Source organism: Seriola dumerili, unplaced genomic scaffold, assembly GCF_002260705.1.
Source record: "Seriola dumerili isolate Sdu_G_001 unplaced genomic scaffold, Sdu_1.0 BDQW01000276.1, whole genome shotgun sequence".
In the NCBI taxonomy this organism is placed as follows: domain Eukaryota; kingdom Metazoa; phylum Chordata; class Actinopteri; order Carangiformes; family Carangidae; genus Seriola; species Seriola dumerili.
In genome coordinates this window covers 532,592-547,549 of record NW_019174531.1, presented here as the reverse complement: position 1 = coordinate 547,549, position 14,958 = coordinate 532,592, and the positions used below count along the sequence as shown (strand labels likewise).

Genomic DNA, 14,958 nt, shown 5'->3' with positions numbered 1-14,958 from the left:
ATCAAAGCAGCTAATTATATTTCAAAATTGAACTGGAGCTTTTAGTAGCTCAGTGAGTTTGTTCTGTACAGGAACAATTATACACAATGCTACAGAGAGGACCAGCACCACTCTGGAATGTCCTCCTTGTGTTGGAGGATCAGACGGTCCAACATGGAGCAGAGAAGTTGCATGAAAATAAAAACAAATCAAGCGTCCTGTCTCCACTGTGGACAAGACGTTGACTTTAACAGAAGACTACGTATCTACAAAACAGGAAGTAAACAACCTGCTCTGGGTTTAGGTGGTGTAAGTTGTGAGAAGACTGTTCCTCAATGACTCACCACAAAAAGTGGACGTGGCCTTGTCCCTTTTTCCAACATCTTTTTCCAAACAATCCAAACATTATTTCCTGAGAAATACACAAATGCCTCATCCCTCCAGTTTGGTGGATATCAGTATTTTTTCCATAATCCTGCTGACAAAGAAACAAAAACCACCAACTAACCAACCAACCAAAGAAAAGAAACAAACAACCAAACAACCAACAAGACAAAGAAAGAAAACAGAAACAAAATTTATTTTCTATATGCATGAGAAAAAAATTAAAGCAGTTCATAAGGCAAAAAGATGCAGATATAAAAATAACTACAAAGAATAAAGGAAAGTGAATATGTCTGAAAGCCTAAAATGAATCCTCCAGTCAATGCTGTTGAGGCAAAGTCTGTTACAGCTTCCAGGAGACAACAGGTCAAAGGTCGATGGTCCCCCCACCCTCAAACTTAGAGGCAAGTCACACAGACTGAAAGAGACACACAACATTTTGTTGTGACAACAGCGTTGTTGACATCTTGTTACAATAATGTATGTGGCAGAATTTTTTTTAGGAGGTGTTTTATGATTTCTTTTTAATGTGTATCAAATGAGTTACTATGAACTGTATTTCCTGCCTTTTATTACATGTTTTAATTACTCTACACAAAAGAGAAAACGAAACCAACAACAACGTCAACGACAATGCCGACGAAAAAATCTCCACCAGGAACAACTGCAGCATCAACTCCACCAGGAAACACAGGTAGAACTACAATGAAAAAAACACAAAGTCGTCGTAAGAAACCGAGACACAACAAGAGCATTTGAATGAATCAGATCTAAATGATGAATGTTTGCTAAGTTTTCACAATCTTCTAAATTATATTTTAACAAGACCAGACCAGTGTTACTGGTTGTCTGAGTTTCCAGTTCTTTGATCCTCATATGACCAATAATAGTGTCAAACATTTATTGTTGCTCTGACCTTATGAACTGTGTTTGGCCTGATGTTGATTGATTTTACCTGGTGACTGATGAGGGTCTGATCATGAATGTTTCCTTGTCTTCCAGCTTCTCCTTACCTGTGGCAAACACCTGTTCTCATGCTGCTTGGAATACTCTATTTAATCACCATGATCAGCATCACTGTCGTTACCTGGAGAAAAGGTGAATATAGTTTGACCCGCATTTAGTTTTGCGCATCTGAAAATGTTGCGTAATTATGGGGGTACATTGCAAGGGTCTGACTGATTAAAACTTGCAACCCCCCTAAGCTAACAAGCCGCTGTCTGTAGCTTCATGTTTCACTTACAGACACCAGAGTGGTGTTGATATTTTCATTTAACTTTGTTTTTGACAAAAGACTTTAATTTTAAACACACTCCCTGAATTTTCTATAGTGCTCAACAGTGTTCCACAAATCTCTGAACTTTCCCTAACCTCATATTTCCAGTCTGATCTGACTCACAGCAAGTAAACAAATAACTCTAATATATAATATATAATAAATAACTAGCACTTACTATTCACTTCCACTGCACTTCTTTACCTGATCTCCTTGCACTTATTAAACAGATGTAGTACTTAGTACTTACCTGAAAGTCTCCTACTGTACTGAAGCTTTAGTGATGTCCCTCACTTGAAAGTCATAATGGAATCAAACCTCCAATGTTGCGAGCTCTTTGAACGGCCACATGGTGGTGCTGCTGCAGCAACTGCTTCTGCATTGAAATTTGAACTGACATGCTCCTTGTCCACTGGGCTAACGTTTACCTGATGTCACTGAAATTAACAAAAGGTAGTTTTTGAAATATCCTGCAAACAGACACAGATGTAAACATGACATGTTGCTGATAACTTCCATAAACATAAAGACACTTAGTTTTCTCTCTTTTGCAGCTGAACAGATACAGAACCAGTCTTCAAGAATCTCTTGAAGACTCCTCTCTTCAGAGAGCACCTCCTCTCCTAACACCTCTAACACCCTCACATGCCTAACTAGCACTTACTATTCACTTCCACTTAACTTCTTTACCTGATCTCCTTGCACTTATTAAACAGATGTAGTACTTAGTACTTACCTGAAAGTCTCCTACTGAAGCTTTAGTGATGTCCCTCACTTGAAAGTCACTTTGGATAAAAACATGTATGTAAATGTAAAGTGAAGAAGTTTCCATTCTGTTGTGTGACTAAAGACTCTCCTGCATCACCGTGTCCTGTTAGTCGGCCACCTGCAACTATAAAGTTAATAAATCATTAATAAAGACTTCTACAGGCCATCAGGTCTGCAGTCACATGAAACATTTCTGTAAAATGAGTCTGAATTAAACAGAGTTGCATAAAATCTACACACACACACAGCATATCTTGTTCATCTTTACTCAGTAAAGTTAAAAATACTGACCTGCTAACTTACATCGACCACAAGGAGACACTGGGCTGTGTTGAGGATGTGTATTTGTGTTTGAGATAAACACGTATCTGGCCACCCAGTTCCTGTTCTCAGTCTTAAGAGAAGGTTGGATATTACTGTATGAACTGAATCATTTCGGTCTGTGTCAGGATGAGGGTGAATATCTACAGCTACCTGTTAGCCTTTGTTCTGGGCTGTAATGTCACTGCAGGTAAGACCTTTTATTCTGGTTGATATATTGATTATTGATTACACTTGTTTCACTTGTTCAGTTGAACACAGCCACAGGCTGAGAACATAAAACAAACTTGTTTAAAGTGTATTTATTTAATGGACTCTTAATGATATGTGTAGATATTGTCATAAAGTGCTGCAGCACTGAAGAGTGAGGTCTTTACATGTTCTGGGTTTGCAGACTGTGTCAGTGATGTTTGATAAAGTCGATTTATCATGTAAAAACAATTAACACAGACTCAATGTCCTCTCACTGCATTAGACAGTTAAATGTTACATTTCTTGATTATTTTAAATTCTTTGTGTTTTGCAGGAACAATCCTTAAAGTATCTGAGGAGAAACAGCGGGTCACTCTGTCTTGTCCTCGACCTGTGGAGGGTACAGTGACGTGGAGCAGAGAGATTAATGGAAACAAAGTTGACTTACTTACAGCTGATGGTGATAGGGAGATCAGACACAATGACCAACGCAAAAGATACAGTTCACAGGCAGATAAATTTAAGTCACTGGTCATTCTCAGAGCTGTTGTCTCAGACTCTGGAACATACTTCTGCAACAATGAAGCAGCTGCAGAACTGACGGTGATCCCATCAGGTAACATCAGACTTTATCAAAGTTGTTCTGATTTCTGTTTTCTCTGTTTTTCAAAGAACAAATTTCCTCTTTACCTTTGAAAGGTTTCCCTTTGTCACACATCAGTACTGTAAAACATTTATATGTGAAATTAAACTTCCTAATAATGAAATGCTACATTTCAAATGTAAATGTGTAACTGTAAAGTATTATGCAACATCTCGCCAGTGTTGTTTTGAATCTCGATGCAATTTAAAGTTGAGTTTTCACATTTTTGTTTTTACACTTTGTTTTTGTGAGGATGAAACAAACATGATATGATGTGTTACTCAGTGAGCTTTAGAGCCGCCACTAAGTGGATTTTTTGTACAATTGACAGAGCCATGCTAGCTGTTTCCCTGTTTCCAGTCTTTTGCTAAGCTAAGCTAACCAGCTGCTGTCTGTAGCTTCATGTTTAACTTACAGTCACCAGTGGTGTTAATCTTTTCATTTAAATTTGTTTTGACAAAAAACTCTAACTTTGAACAGACTTCCAGAATTTGTGATAGTCTTCAACATGTTCCTCAAATCTCTGAAGTTTTTTTGAAGCCTCAAATGCTTCTAACAAATACAGGGAGAGTTTATCACTATGTTATAACTATTACAGCTTCATTTGAACTGAACAGAGGTTCTTTAATCCCGCAGGATTCCTACCAGTGTTGATGCTTTTACTCTTTTCTTCCTCCCAGCAGCTCAGAGTAACAAGAGGAGACTCTTTGATGATAACAGGAAATAAAGCCTAAACCCTCTCATGACTTTGATTAGAGAAAATGATCCACACTCTGAATGAACATTTCAGTCAGTGAGTGCTGATTCTTAGGACTGAAAACCCAGAGTTAAACCTGAAGTTACCTCGCTAACCTCGAATCCTGCTTCATAGTACAGGCCTCAGGTCACAGACAGGTAGACGGTCCCCTACCCTCTGACATGGAGGCAAGACACACAGACTGAAAGCCACACACAACATTTTGTTGTGCCAACAGTGTTGTTGACACCTTTTTCCAAAAATGGATGTGGCCGAGGTTTTTTTTTTGAAGTGTTGAATGTTTTTCCAATGTGTATCAAATGAGTTACTGTGAACTGTATTTCCTGCCTTTTATTACATGTTTTAATTACTCTACACAAAAGAGAAAACGAAACCAACAGCAACGTCAACGACAATGCCGACGAAAAAAACACCAACAGTGACAGTGAGAACATGTCCACCAGGAACAACTGCAGCATCATCTCCACCAGGAACAACTGCAGCATCAACTCCACCAGGAAACACAGGTAGAACTACAATGAAAAAAACACAAAGTCGTCGTAAGAAACCGAGACACAACAAGAGCATTTGAATGAATCAGATCTAAAATGATGAATGTTTGCTAAGTTTTCACAATCTTCTAAATTATATTTTAACAAGACCAGACCAGTGTTACTGGTTGTCTGAGTTTCCAGTTCTTTGATCCTCATATGACCAATAATAGTGTCAAACATTTATTGTTGCTCTGACCTTATGAACTGTGTTTGGCCTGATGTTGATTGATTTTACCTGGTGACTGATGAGGGTCTGATCATGAATGTTTCCTTGTCTTCCAGCTTCTCCTTACCTGTGGCAAACACCTGTTCGCATGCTGCTTGGAATACTCTATTTAATCACCATGATCAGCATCACTGTCGTTACCTGGAGAAAAGGTGAATATAGTTTGACCCGCATTTAGTTTTGCGCATCTGAAAATGTTGCATAATTATGGGGGTACATTGCAAGGGTCTGACTGATTAAAACTTGCACCCCCCTAAGCTAACAAGCCGCTGTCTGTAGCTTCATGTTTCACTTACAGACACCAGAGTGGTGTTGATATTTTCATTTAACTTTGTTTTTGACAAAAGACTTTAATTTTAAACACACTCCCTGAATTTTCTATAGTGCTCAACAGTGTTCCACAAATCTCTGAACTTTCCCTAACCTCATATTTCCAGTCTGATCTGACTCACAGCAAGTAAACAAATAACTCTAACATATAATATATAATAAATAACTAGCACTTACTATTCACTTCCACTGCACTTCTTTACCTGATCTCCTTGCACTTATTAAACAGATGTAGTACTTAGTACTTAGTCTCCTACTGTANAGGTCTCCTACTGTACTGAAGCTTCAGTGATGTCCCTCACTTGAAAGTCATAATGGAATCAAGCCTCCAATGTTGCGAGCTCTTTGAACGGCCACATGGTGGTGCTGCTGCAGCAACTGCTTCTGCATTGAAATTTGAACTGACATGCTCCTTGTCCACTGGGCTAACTTTTACCTGATGTCACTGAAATTAACAAAAGGTAGTTTTTGAAATATCATGCAAACAGACAGATGTAAACATAACATGTTGCTGATAACTTCCATAAACATAAAGACACTTTGTGTTTTAAACACTGAAAAGTAGCAACAGAGATAAATTAAACAATATCATCCATCATCTCCATGGTTGTTTTCTCTCTTTTGCAGCTGAACAGATACAGAACCAGTCTTCAAGAATCTCTTGAAGACTCCTCTCTTCAGAGAGCACCTCCTCTCCTAACACCTCTAACACCCTCACATGCCTAACTAGCACTTACTATTCACTTCCACTTAACTTCTTTACCTGATCTCCTTGCACTTATTAAACAGATGTAGTACTTAGTACTTACCTGAAAGTCTCCTACTGAAGCATTAGTGATGTCCCTCACTTGAAAGTCACAATAGAATCAAACCTCCAATGTTGCGAGCTCTTTGAACGGCCACATGGTGGTGCTGCTGCAGCAACTGCTTCTGCATTGAAATTTGAACTGACATGCTCCTTGTCCACTGGGCTAACGTTTACCTGATGTCACTGAAATTAACAAAAGGTAGTTTTTGAAATATCCTGCAAACAGACACAGATGTAAACATGACATGTTGCTGATAACTTCCATAAATATAAAGACACTTTGTGTTTTAAATACTGAAAAGTAGCAACAGAGGTGAATTAAAAATATCATCCATCTTCTCCGTGTTTGTTTTCTGTCTTTTGTAGCTGAAAAGATACAGAACCAGTCTTCAGGTATCCCTTGAAAACTCCTCTCTTCAGAGAGCATTTACTGAAGCACAAGGCAGGTGAAGGGAAAAGGGAGGCCAGATGTCAGAGCGTGGCTGAAGATGGCAGGTGAGTGTCGTGGCTAGAGACACTGGCAGACTCAGGTAGACAGGTGTGGTGTGGCAGTGGTTCATTGACAGGAGCTGGTTGCGTGAGCCACAGACAGGAGAAGACTTCTGGTGACAGGAGACAAAAAGGCAACGAGCAGAAACAGACTCAGCAAAAACACACACCAGACGTAGTTTGGCCAATCACCAACTGCGTGATAGACAGAGCAATCTGGTGAGGAGTGGAGGAAAGCCAGGGGTTCTTGTAGTGACTGTGATGAGATGATTATTTGCAGGTGTACCAGGGGGCTCTGGAGATCAGGTGTAGCCACGCCTCTGATGGGGACATGTGTAAACAAACCAGACGGGGGAGACAGAGACAAGGGAGAGGGAAACACCAGGGCAAAACAAGAGACACAAGGAAAACACAGAAGGAAAAGGAGATCCCAACCCAGACATATGACACTTCTGTTTGAACTCAACGACACATCACTCCAACCCAGTCACTTAAGTGATGAGTACAACTCGGCCTGTGGGAAGTTGAATAATATTTCTGTGTCTCTGGATGAGCTTTAACTCATCCAAGAAAATAGTAGTGACAGCTTGGCAACTAGAAAGTCTGTGTTAGACACTATAGGTGTGGGGAGTTGTATTATGGGAAATGTAGGATCCAGTGTTTTTGGAGGTTAACCCATGCTAGGGACGGAGAGTCAGGATATCTCAGCCTCAGCTTTATTGAACTGATACTAAATCATTGGAGGAGTTTTAAAAAGTGCTTTTACAGTGGCTGAAGCTTGTTACTCATTTCCTGACTGAGGATCAACAGACACACGGATCATTCTAGAAGCAGAACTGTGAGGGAATCAAGGAATCTGTGTAATAACTGATGGAACTGTTCCATGGTTCCGCCACTCTTCTTACCGGCATCCCTTCACCAAACACCTCTGCAAGACGCACACACACACACAGATTGAGCTGCACAAGTGAACTAGAACAAGATGGCAAGACCACGACATGAACTCCACGCTGAGATGGAGATCGCCAACAACATTCGCAAAATGACTCCTGAAGAGAGAAGGGCGTATCTCAGGAGAGAGAGCTTTAACGAGCTGAGAGAGATGGAGATGGAGAGAAGAAGAAGAGTTGCTCTGGAGGAGCTTCAGAGGAGCAGGAGAGAAAAGGAGGACAGAGATGAAGAAGCTGAAAGTGTGAGAAGGCAGAAGGAAAGAGTTGAAGAGGAGAGGAGGAGGCGGGAGGCCAAACAGAGAGAGGAGGAGAAGAGGAGGGAAGATAATCAAAAGGCCCTGGAGAAAGAAAAGCAGCAGCAACTGAAGACAGAGACGCTTCAGTGGAGAGAGGTCATGATGGTGCAGGAGCAGCCCATCACGAGACCCATTTACACCATCAGTGATCTGAAGAAGGCGCAGCAGAGGAGGCGCGAGGAGGCGGAGCTTCGCTGTGTGCAACACAACACCAGCTTGAAGCGCCTGACCTCTGTGGTGAAGAGCCAGGAACAGGGTCAGAGAAAAACTCTGATCAACAACTGGGTTGGAGAGCAGACGACACGCTGCGAGGAAGAGCTCCGCCCAGACGACTCCGCCCTCAGCTGCAGGGCTGAAGGAAAGAGCCTCAAGTCTCAAGCTACACCAAAGTCCACCAGGGCCCTGCACTGGCTGCAGAAGAGACTGAAGTCTGGACTGAGAAAGAAGCAGGATGAGGGTGAGGATGAGCTGGAGAGGAAGAAGGAGGCTCGCAGCCTCAGAGAGCTGTATGGACAGAGGAAGTGCAGCCGCCTCTTGTCGGAGCAGATTGATGGTTACTGCATGTCCAGGAACCGCATCCTCAAAAAGTCCATGCCCTGAATGGAACACCCCCCCCCCCACATCACACACACACACCTCCCTCCTCCCACCCCACACACACACCCTTCCCTCTCCCCACCCCACACACACACCTCTCTCTCCCCACCCCTCCCTCCCTCCCTACTTTCTCTCCCCTCCAGCCCCCCCGTACTTCTCTCCCCCCCGTCTACCCCCTTCTTTTTTTTGCCTGTCTTGATGCTTCAGTTAAAATCCTTTGCACTGACGACATGTGAGTTGTACTTGTACTGTGATGTGGGCCTGACTTGTGTATCAGATGAGAAAAACTCTGCATTCCAGTTTATGAGCCTCACTGATACAAACGAATGCCTGATCAAACGCAGCGGGTTGAACCTCATGAGAACATTTTGTGGAACAGTTTAGAGATGCTGCTATTTAACTTCTGGCCGCTGTAGTTTGTGGCTGTGTTTGCAAGGTCAAACAAAAACATTTAATTTTGTACTCCATAACACTTAATACTGATACGACACAAAAATCGCAAAGGAAATATATACACTTTTTACCCCAATTTATTTGACAACATAGACTACTGTATAGTTAGAGTGCTCACTTGTTTATTAACATTTTACATTAATATAAATAACCAACAAACTTACAGAATGAAACGCCTTGTGAGGGACAGGTCCAAGACAGCTAAAAATTCTACGTGATGATACTGATACATTAGAATACAGAGCGTAATATTGTATCCAATAATGCATTAGCACCAAGGGAAATGTTACTGCAGAACAACTACTTTTTGATACTTTAGGTGACTTGTAATGTGTATGTTTACATTCACAACCTGCTACTGTTACTTCAGTAAAGGATCGAAACACTCCCTCCGTCATTGTTCAAATTAATAGATTATTTATCTACGGTGTTTAAAATCTCACTATGGATCTGTGTGCTCCTGTATTAGTTAGCACTATACAACAGTTCAAACAAATGAGCGTGTTGGGGACAACCACCGAAAATAAACAAACCACATACAAAAATACATAAGAACTAACTAATACAAGTATAAAACTTTGACTGTGAACAGAACTTTGTGGGTGTGAACGACTCTGGAGGCGATGCCTTGATGTCAACTTCAACTTTATGATGTCCACCACTGAAGTTGCTGCACAAAGATATTGAGAGCAATATTCATTGAAAAATATTTCACCAGTAAACTTATTGCAGAACAACAGTTGTAATTTATATAAGATATAGGCTGCAGTTACACTGGTGGAATATGCATAGGCTAAACATTAATTCTCGCTAGTATTTGTTGTTGTAGAAATAACTGACCTGTAACTTCTTCATCGACCACAAAGAAATGCTCAGATGTGTGGAGGATGTGTATTTGTGTTTGAGGATTAAACACGGTATTCTGACCCACCATAGTTCCTGTTCTCAGTGTTAAGAGAAACTGGAGCGATTCAGTTCACGACAAAGAAAATATCAAACCTCAGAGCTGTGTCAGGGATGAGGGTGAATCATCTACAGCTACCTGTTAGCCTTTGTTTTTCTGGGCTGTAACTGTCACTGCAGGTAAGACCTTTTATTCTGGTTGGATATATATATGGTATAACTTGTTTCGGAATTATATAACTTGTTACAATGGGTTTAACCTGAGACGGGGTTCAGCAGTTGAAGAGCACAGGAGACTAAAACAACTTGCTTTAGAAGGGTATTTATTTCAATGGACTTCTTAAATGAATATGCTGTAGATATTGATCATAAAGTGCTGCCAAGCATCGAAAGTGGTGAGGTCCTTTACATGTTCTGGGTTTGCAGACTGTGTCAGAATGTTTGATAAAGTGATCTCATATCATGTAAACAAACCCAATTAAACAGATTCAATGTCCTCTCACTGCATTAGACAGTTTAAATGTTACATTTCTTGATTATTTTAAATTCTTTGTGTTTTGCAGGACAATCCTGTCAAGTATCTGAGGAGAGACAGGAAGTCACTCTTCTGTCCTTCTCCTCATAACCTGTGGGAGGCCTACCAGCGACGTGTGGAGTCACAGCCAGATGAGCATTAATGGAAACACAAGTTGACGCTAAGATTACAGACTGATATGAAAAGGACCAGTTCAGACACATGACCAGCAGAAGATAACAGTCCACAGGCAGTAAAATTTTAGTCACTGATCATGGCAGAGCGTTTCTCAAGACTCTGAACCATACTTCTGCAACAATGAAGCAGCTGCAGAACTGACGGTGATCCCATCAGGTAACATCAGACTTTATCAAAGTTGTTCTGATTTCTGTTTTCTCTGTTTTTCAAAGAACAAATTTCCTCTTTACCTTTGAAAGGTTTCCCTTTGTCACACATCAGTACTGTAAAACATTTATATGTGAAATTAAACTTCCTAATAATGAAATGCTACATTTCAAATGTAAATGTGTAACTGTAAAGTATTATGCAACATCTCGCCAGTGTTGTTTTGAATCTCGATGCAATTTAAAGTTGAGTTTTCACATTTTTGTTTTTACACTTTGTTTTTGTGAGGATGAAACAAACATGATATGATGTGTTACTCAGTGAGCTTTAGAGCCGCCACTAAGTGGATTTTTTGTACAATTGACAGAGCCATGCTAGCTGTTTCCCTGTTTCCAGTCTTTTGCTAAGCTAAGCTAACCAGCTGCTCTCTGTAGCTTCATGTTTAACTTACAGTCACCAGTGGTGTTAATCTTTTCATTTAAATTTGTTTTGACAAAAAACTCTAACTTTGAACAGACTTCCAGAATTTGTGATAGTCTTCAACATGTTCCTCAAATCTCTGAAGTTTCCCCAACCTCATGTTTCGTGTCCCTCCCTTGAAAGTCACTTTGGATAAAAGCATCTGCCAGATGACTAAATGTAAATGTGAAGGTTTTTTCCTCTACAGGAACAACTATACACAATGCTAAAGAGAGGACCAGCATCGCTCTGGAATGTCCTCCTGGTGTTGGAGGATCAGACGGTCCAACATGGAGCAGAGAAGTTGCTGGAAAACAAAAACAAATCAGGTCTCCTGTCTCCACTGTGGACAAGACGTTGACTATAACAGAGGTGCAGCTTCGTGACTCCGGACTGTACTACTGTGATGGAAAACCAGCTGTGTATCTGAGAGTGATCGAAGGTGAGCGACATGAGGGACAAGAAATCACAGAAAAAGAAGAAGAAAGCAGTCACACAAATATACAGATGCGTAACCTGCACCACACCTAGAGAGCAGGTTTAATGTTGTGTCGAACAGGAAGTAAACAACCTGCTCTGTGTTTATGTGGTTTAAATAGTGAGAAGACTGATACTGAACCACTCACCACAAAAAGTGGACATGGCTTTGTTCCTTTTTTAAACATTTATTGCCCAGTAGGTTGAATTTTCTCTGTTGTACAATGACGGGAACAAGACCAACAACAACTGTATATTCAAACAATGAGACAGTCACCAGCAGCAACAACTGTACAGATACGTCCACAACAAACCCAGAAAGATGTAGGTCAAGACAAGTAAGATGAACCAGATCGAAGTGTTCAATTCTTAAATTCATTAAAACACAAAAACAAACAAAATTAGATTAAAGCAGTTAATAAAGCAAAATAACATGTGGTTATATAAATCATCACAAAGAATAGATTAAATGTCTGAAAGCCTCAAATGCTTCTAACAAATACAGGGAGAGTTTATCACTATGTTATAACTATTACAGCTTCATTTGAACTGAACAGAGGTTCTTTAATCCCGCAGGATTCCTACCAGTGTTGATGCTTTTACTCTTTTCTTCCTCCCAGCAGCTCAGAGTAACAAGAGGAGACTCTTTGATGATAACAGGAAATAAAGCCTAAACCCTCTGATGACTTTGATTAGAGAAAATGATCCACACTCTGAATGAACATTTCAGTCAGTGAGTGCTGATTCTTAGGACTGAAAACCCAGAGTTAAACCTGAAGTTACCTCGCTAACCTCGAATCCTGCTTCATAGTACAGGCCTCAGGTCACAGACAGGTAGAAGGTCCCCTACCCTCTGACATGGAGGCAAGACACACAGACTGAAAGCCACACACAACATTTTGTTGTGACAACAGTGTTGTTGACACCTTTTTCCAAAAATGGATGTGACCGAGGTTTTTTTTTAAGTGTTGAATGTTTTTTTTTTAATGTGTATCAAATGAGTTACTGTGAACTGTATTTCCTGCCTTTTATTACATGTTTTAATTACTCTACACATGCCGATTAAAAAATCTCCACCAGGAACAACTGCAGCATCAACTCCACCAGGAACAACTGCAGCATCATTTCCACCAGGAACAACTGCAGCATCAACTCCACCAGGAACAACTGCAGCATCAACTCCACCAGGAAACACAGGTAGAACTAGAATGAAAAAAACAAAGTCGTTGTAAGAAACCGAGACACAACAAGAGCATTTGAATGAACCTGGTGACTGATGAGGTTCTGATCATGAATGTTTCCTTGTCTTCCAGCTTCTCCTTACCTCTGGCAAACACCTGTTCGCATGCTGCTTGGAATACTCTATTTAATCACCATGATCAGCATCACTGTCGTTACCTGCAGAAAAGGTGAATATAGTTTGGTCTTGTGCTGCATAACATGAAAATGTGCTGAAGCTGAGGCGTTTGATTTTTGTTCAGTGTGTAGCAGCACTGCATCAGAACACACACTAATCACACTAATAAGTGTTTGATGAAACCAGACGACACAACACACATTTTCAACTTCAGAAGCACATGACTATGACGACAGATGAACTGTTGACATCTTAACCCACAATGAAACACTGAGTGGACACAGTCTAGTTGTTACATGACAGAAAACATTGTGTATTAATTTATGTTCATATATATAATGGTGTCGTGTTTGATTTAATGAACAGCAGTCGTGTGATGTCTGCGTGAGGAGTTAAGCATCAAAAAGCAGCATGTAAAATAGAACAGCCACTGCAGGAAGAGGTTGCTTTGATTCATCATGTTGCTGTTGCATCACCTGCTGATAAAATGTCATGGTTCAGAGCTGAAATGTGCACAAGTTTCCTGAACAGCATCTGGCAACCTGCGTCGTTGCCTCATCAGAATCTAGTCGAGATATTTGCGAAACGGTCTGTGTGGTTGCCGCCGCGCCTTCCATCATCTCCATGTTTGTTCTCTGTCTTTTGCAGCTGAACAGATACAGAAGCAGAGGCGACTCACAGCAGGAACAGAAAACGATCTCTGATCCTCCATCACGCAGAAACAAGAGCGGTAAAATCTGAACTGTGATCAGTGTTCATCCTCATCAGCCATCCTGTTTTCAACACTGGCACTGTGACTGATTCAGGAACTGTTACTACAGACACAACAGACAGTAAAATGCAGTTTAAAGCAGTTTTTTGGGTGGGAATTCAGCCATTGTCCACTAGTCCCACCCCCCAGAAACCTTCTTCTTTCACCTGTTAGACCTAGTTAAGGGTTAGACAGAGGCAAGAACTGCAAATAAATTTATCAGAAAGAAAGACGAATCGCTGACCATCCAGAAAATGTTTAAACCTCAGTGTTTACCATCTCTTTTTCAGAGGAATCTGTTTTCATTCATGAAAGCTTTTCCATCCTCTGTCCTTTTGTGTTTCCTCGCAGGTGTCTGTTTGACACAGCTGAAGGGCGTCCAGCACAGATCACCAGTCTCTTCCTCCTCCACAGTCACAGACCCCTCATCATCATCATCATTATCATCATCATCATCATCATCATCATCATCATCAGTCCAAACAAGTACAGTCCAAATGACTGGAAGTTCTGTGTGGGATCTGGTCCTGGATGCTATCAGAGTTTAAGCTCATGTTCTTCATTGGATTGAGGTATTAAGGTGTGTGGCGTGCTGTGTCCTCATCCTCATTCCTCAAATCTTTATCTTTTGTCACACTGAAAATCTGCTGTTTTTAAGATATGCACAATAAAGCATGAATCTAGCCAACGGTGTTGCTTGTCCGAGTGTGGTTTTCTACACTGAGTTAAGAGGCAGAACAAAATACAGTGTGATGTTAGATTCTCCTCATCGAACTCACAACACCAGCGTCACCCTGCAGGACAAGAACAGTGCACCTCATTTTCTTCTGCACAGACAAAGAAGTGAGGAATCATGTCTTTCTGGAACATACTGTCAGTCTTGCAGCATATTAGCATGTAGCCAAGAAATGTCATATTTAAGACCCTTCTAAATGGCTGAAGATGGCAGGTGAGTGTCGTGGCTAGAGACACTGGCAGACTCAGGTAGGTTGTGGCAGTGGTTCATTGACAGGAGCTGCTTGCACGAGCCACAGACAGGAGAAGACTTCTGGTGACAGGAGACAAAAAGGCAACAAGCAGAAACAGACTCAGCGAAAACACACACTAGACTGTGAGACGTAGTTTGAACAATCTGGTGAGGAGTGGAGGA

General features: G+C 40.9%; 1 protein-coding gene across 1 annotated transcript; it reads left to right on the top strand.

The window, feature by feature from the left end:
* The first annotated feature begins 996 nt into the window (after nt 1–996).
* On the top strand, nt 997–14,484 carry LOC111230646 (putative protein TPRXL). The gene is made up of 4 exons (XM_022757435.1): nt 997–1,057; nt 1,436–1,461; nt 13,706–13,787; nt 14,160–14,484. The coding sequence occupies exons 1-4, from the start codon at nt 997–999 to the stop codon at nt 14,354–14,356; spliced, it is 366 nt and encodes a 121-aa protein (XP_022613156.1). The 3' UTR covers nt 14,357–14,484.
* Nucleotides 14,485–14,958: the final 474 nt, after the last annotated feature.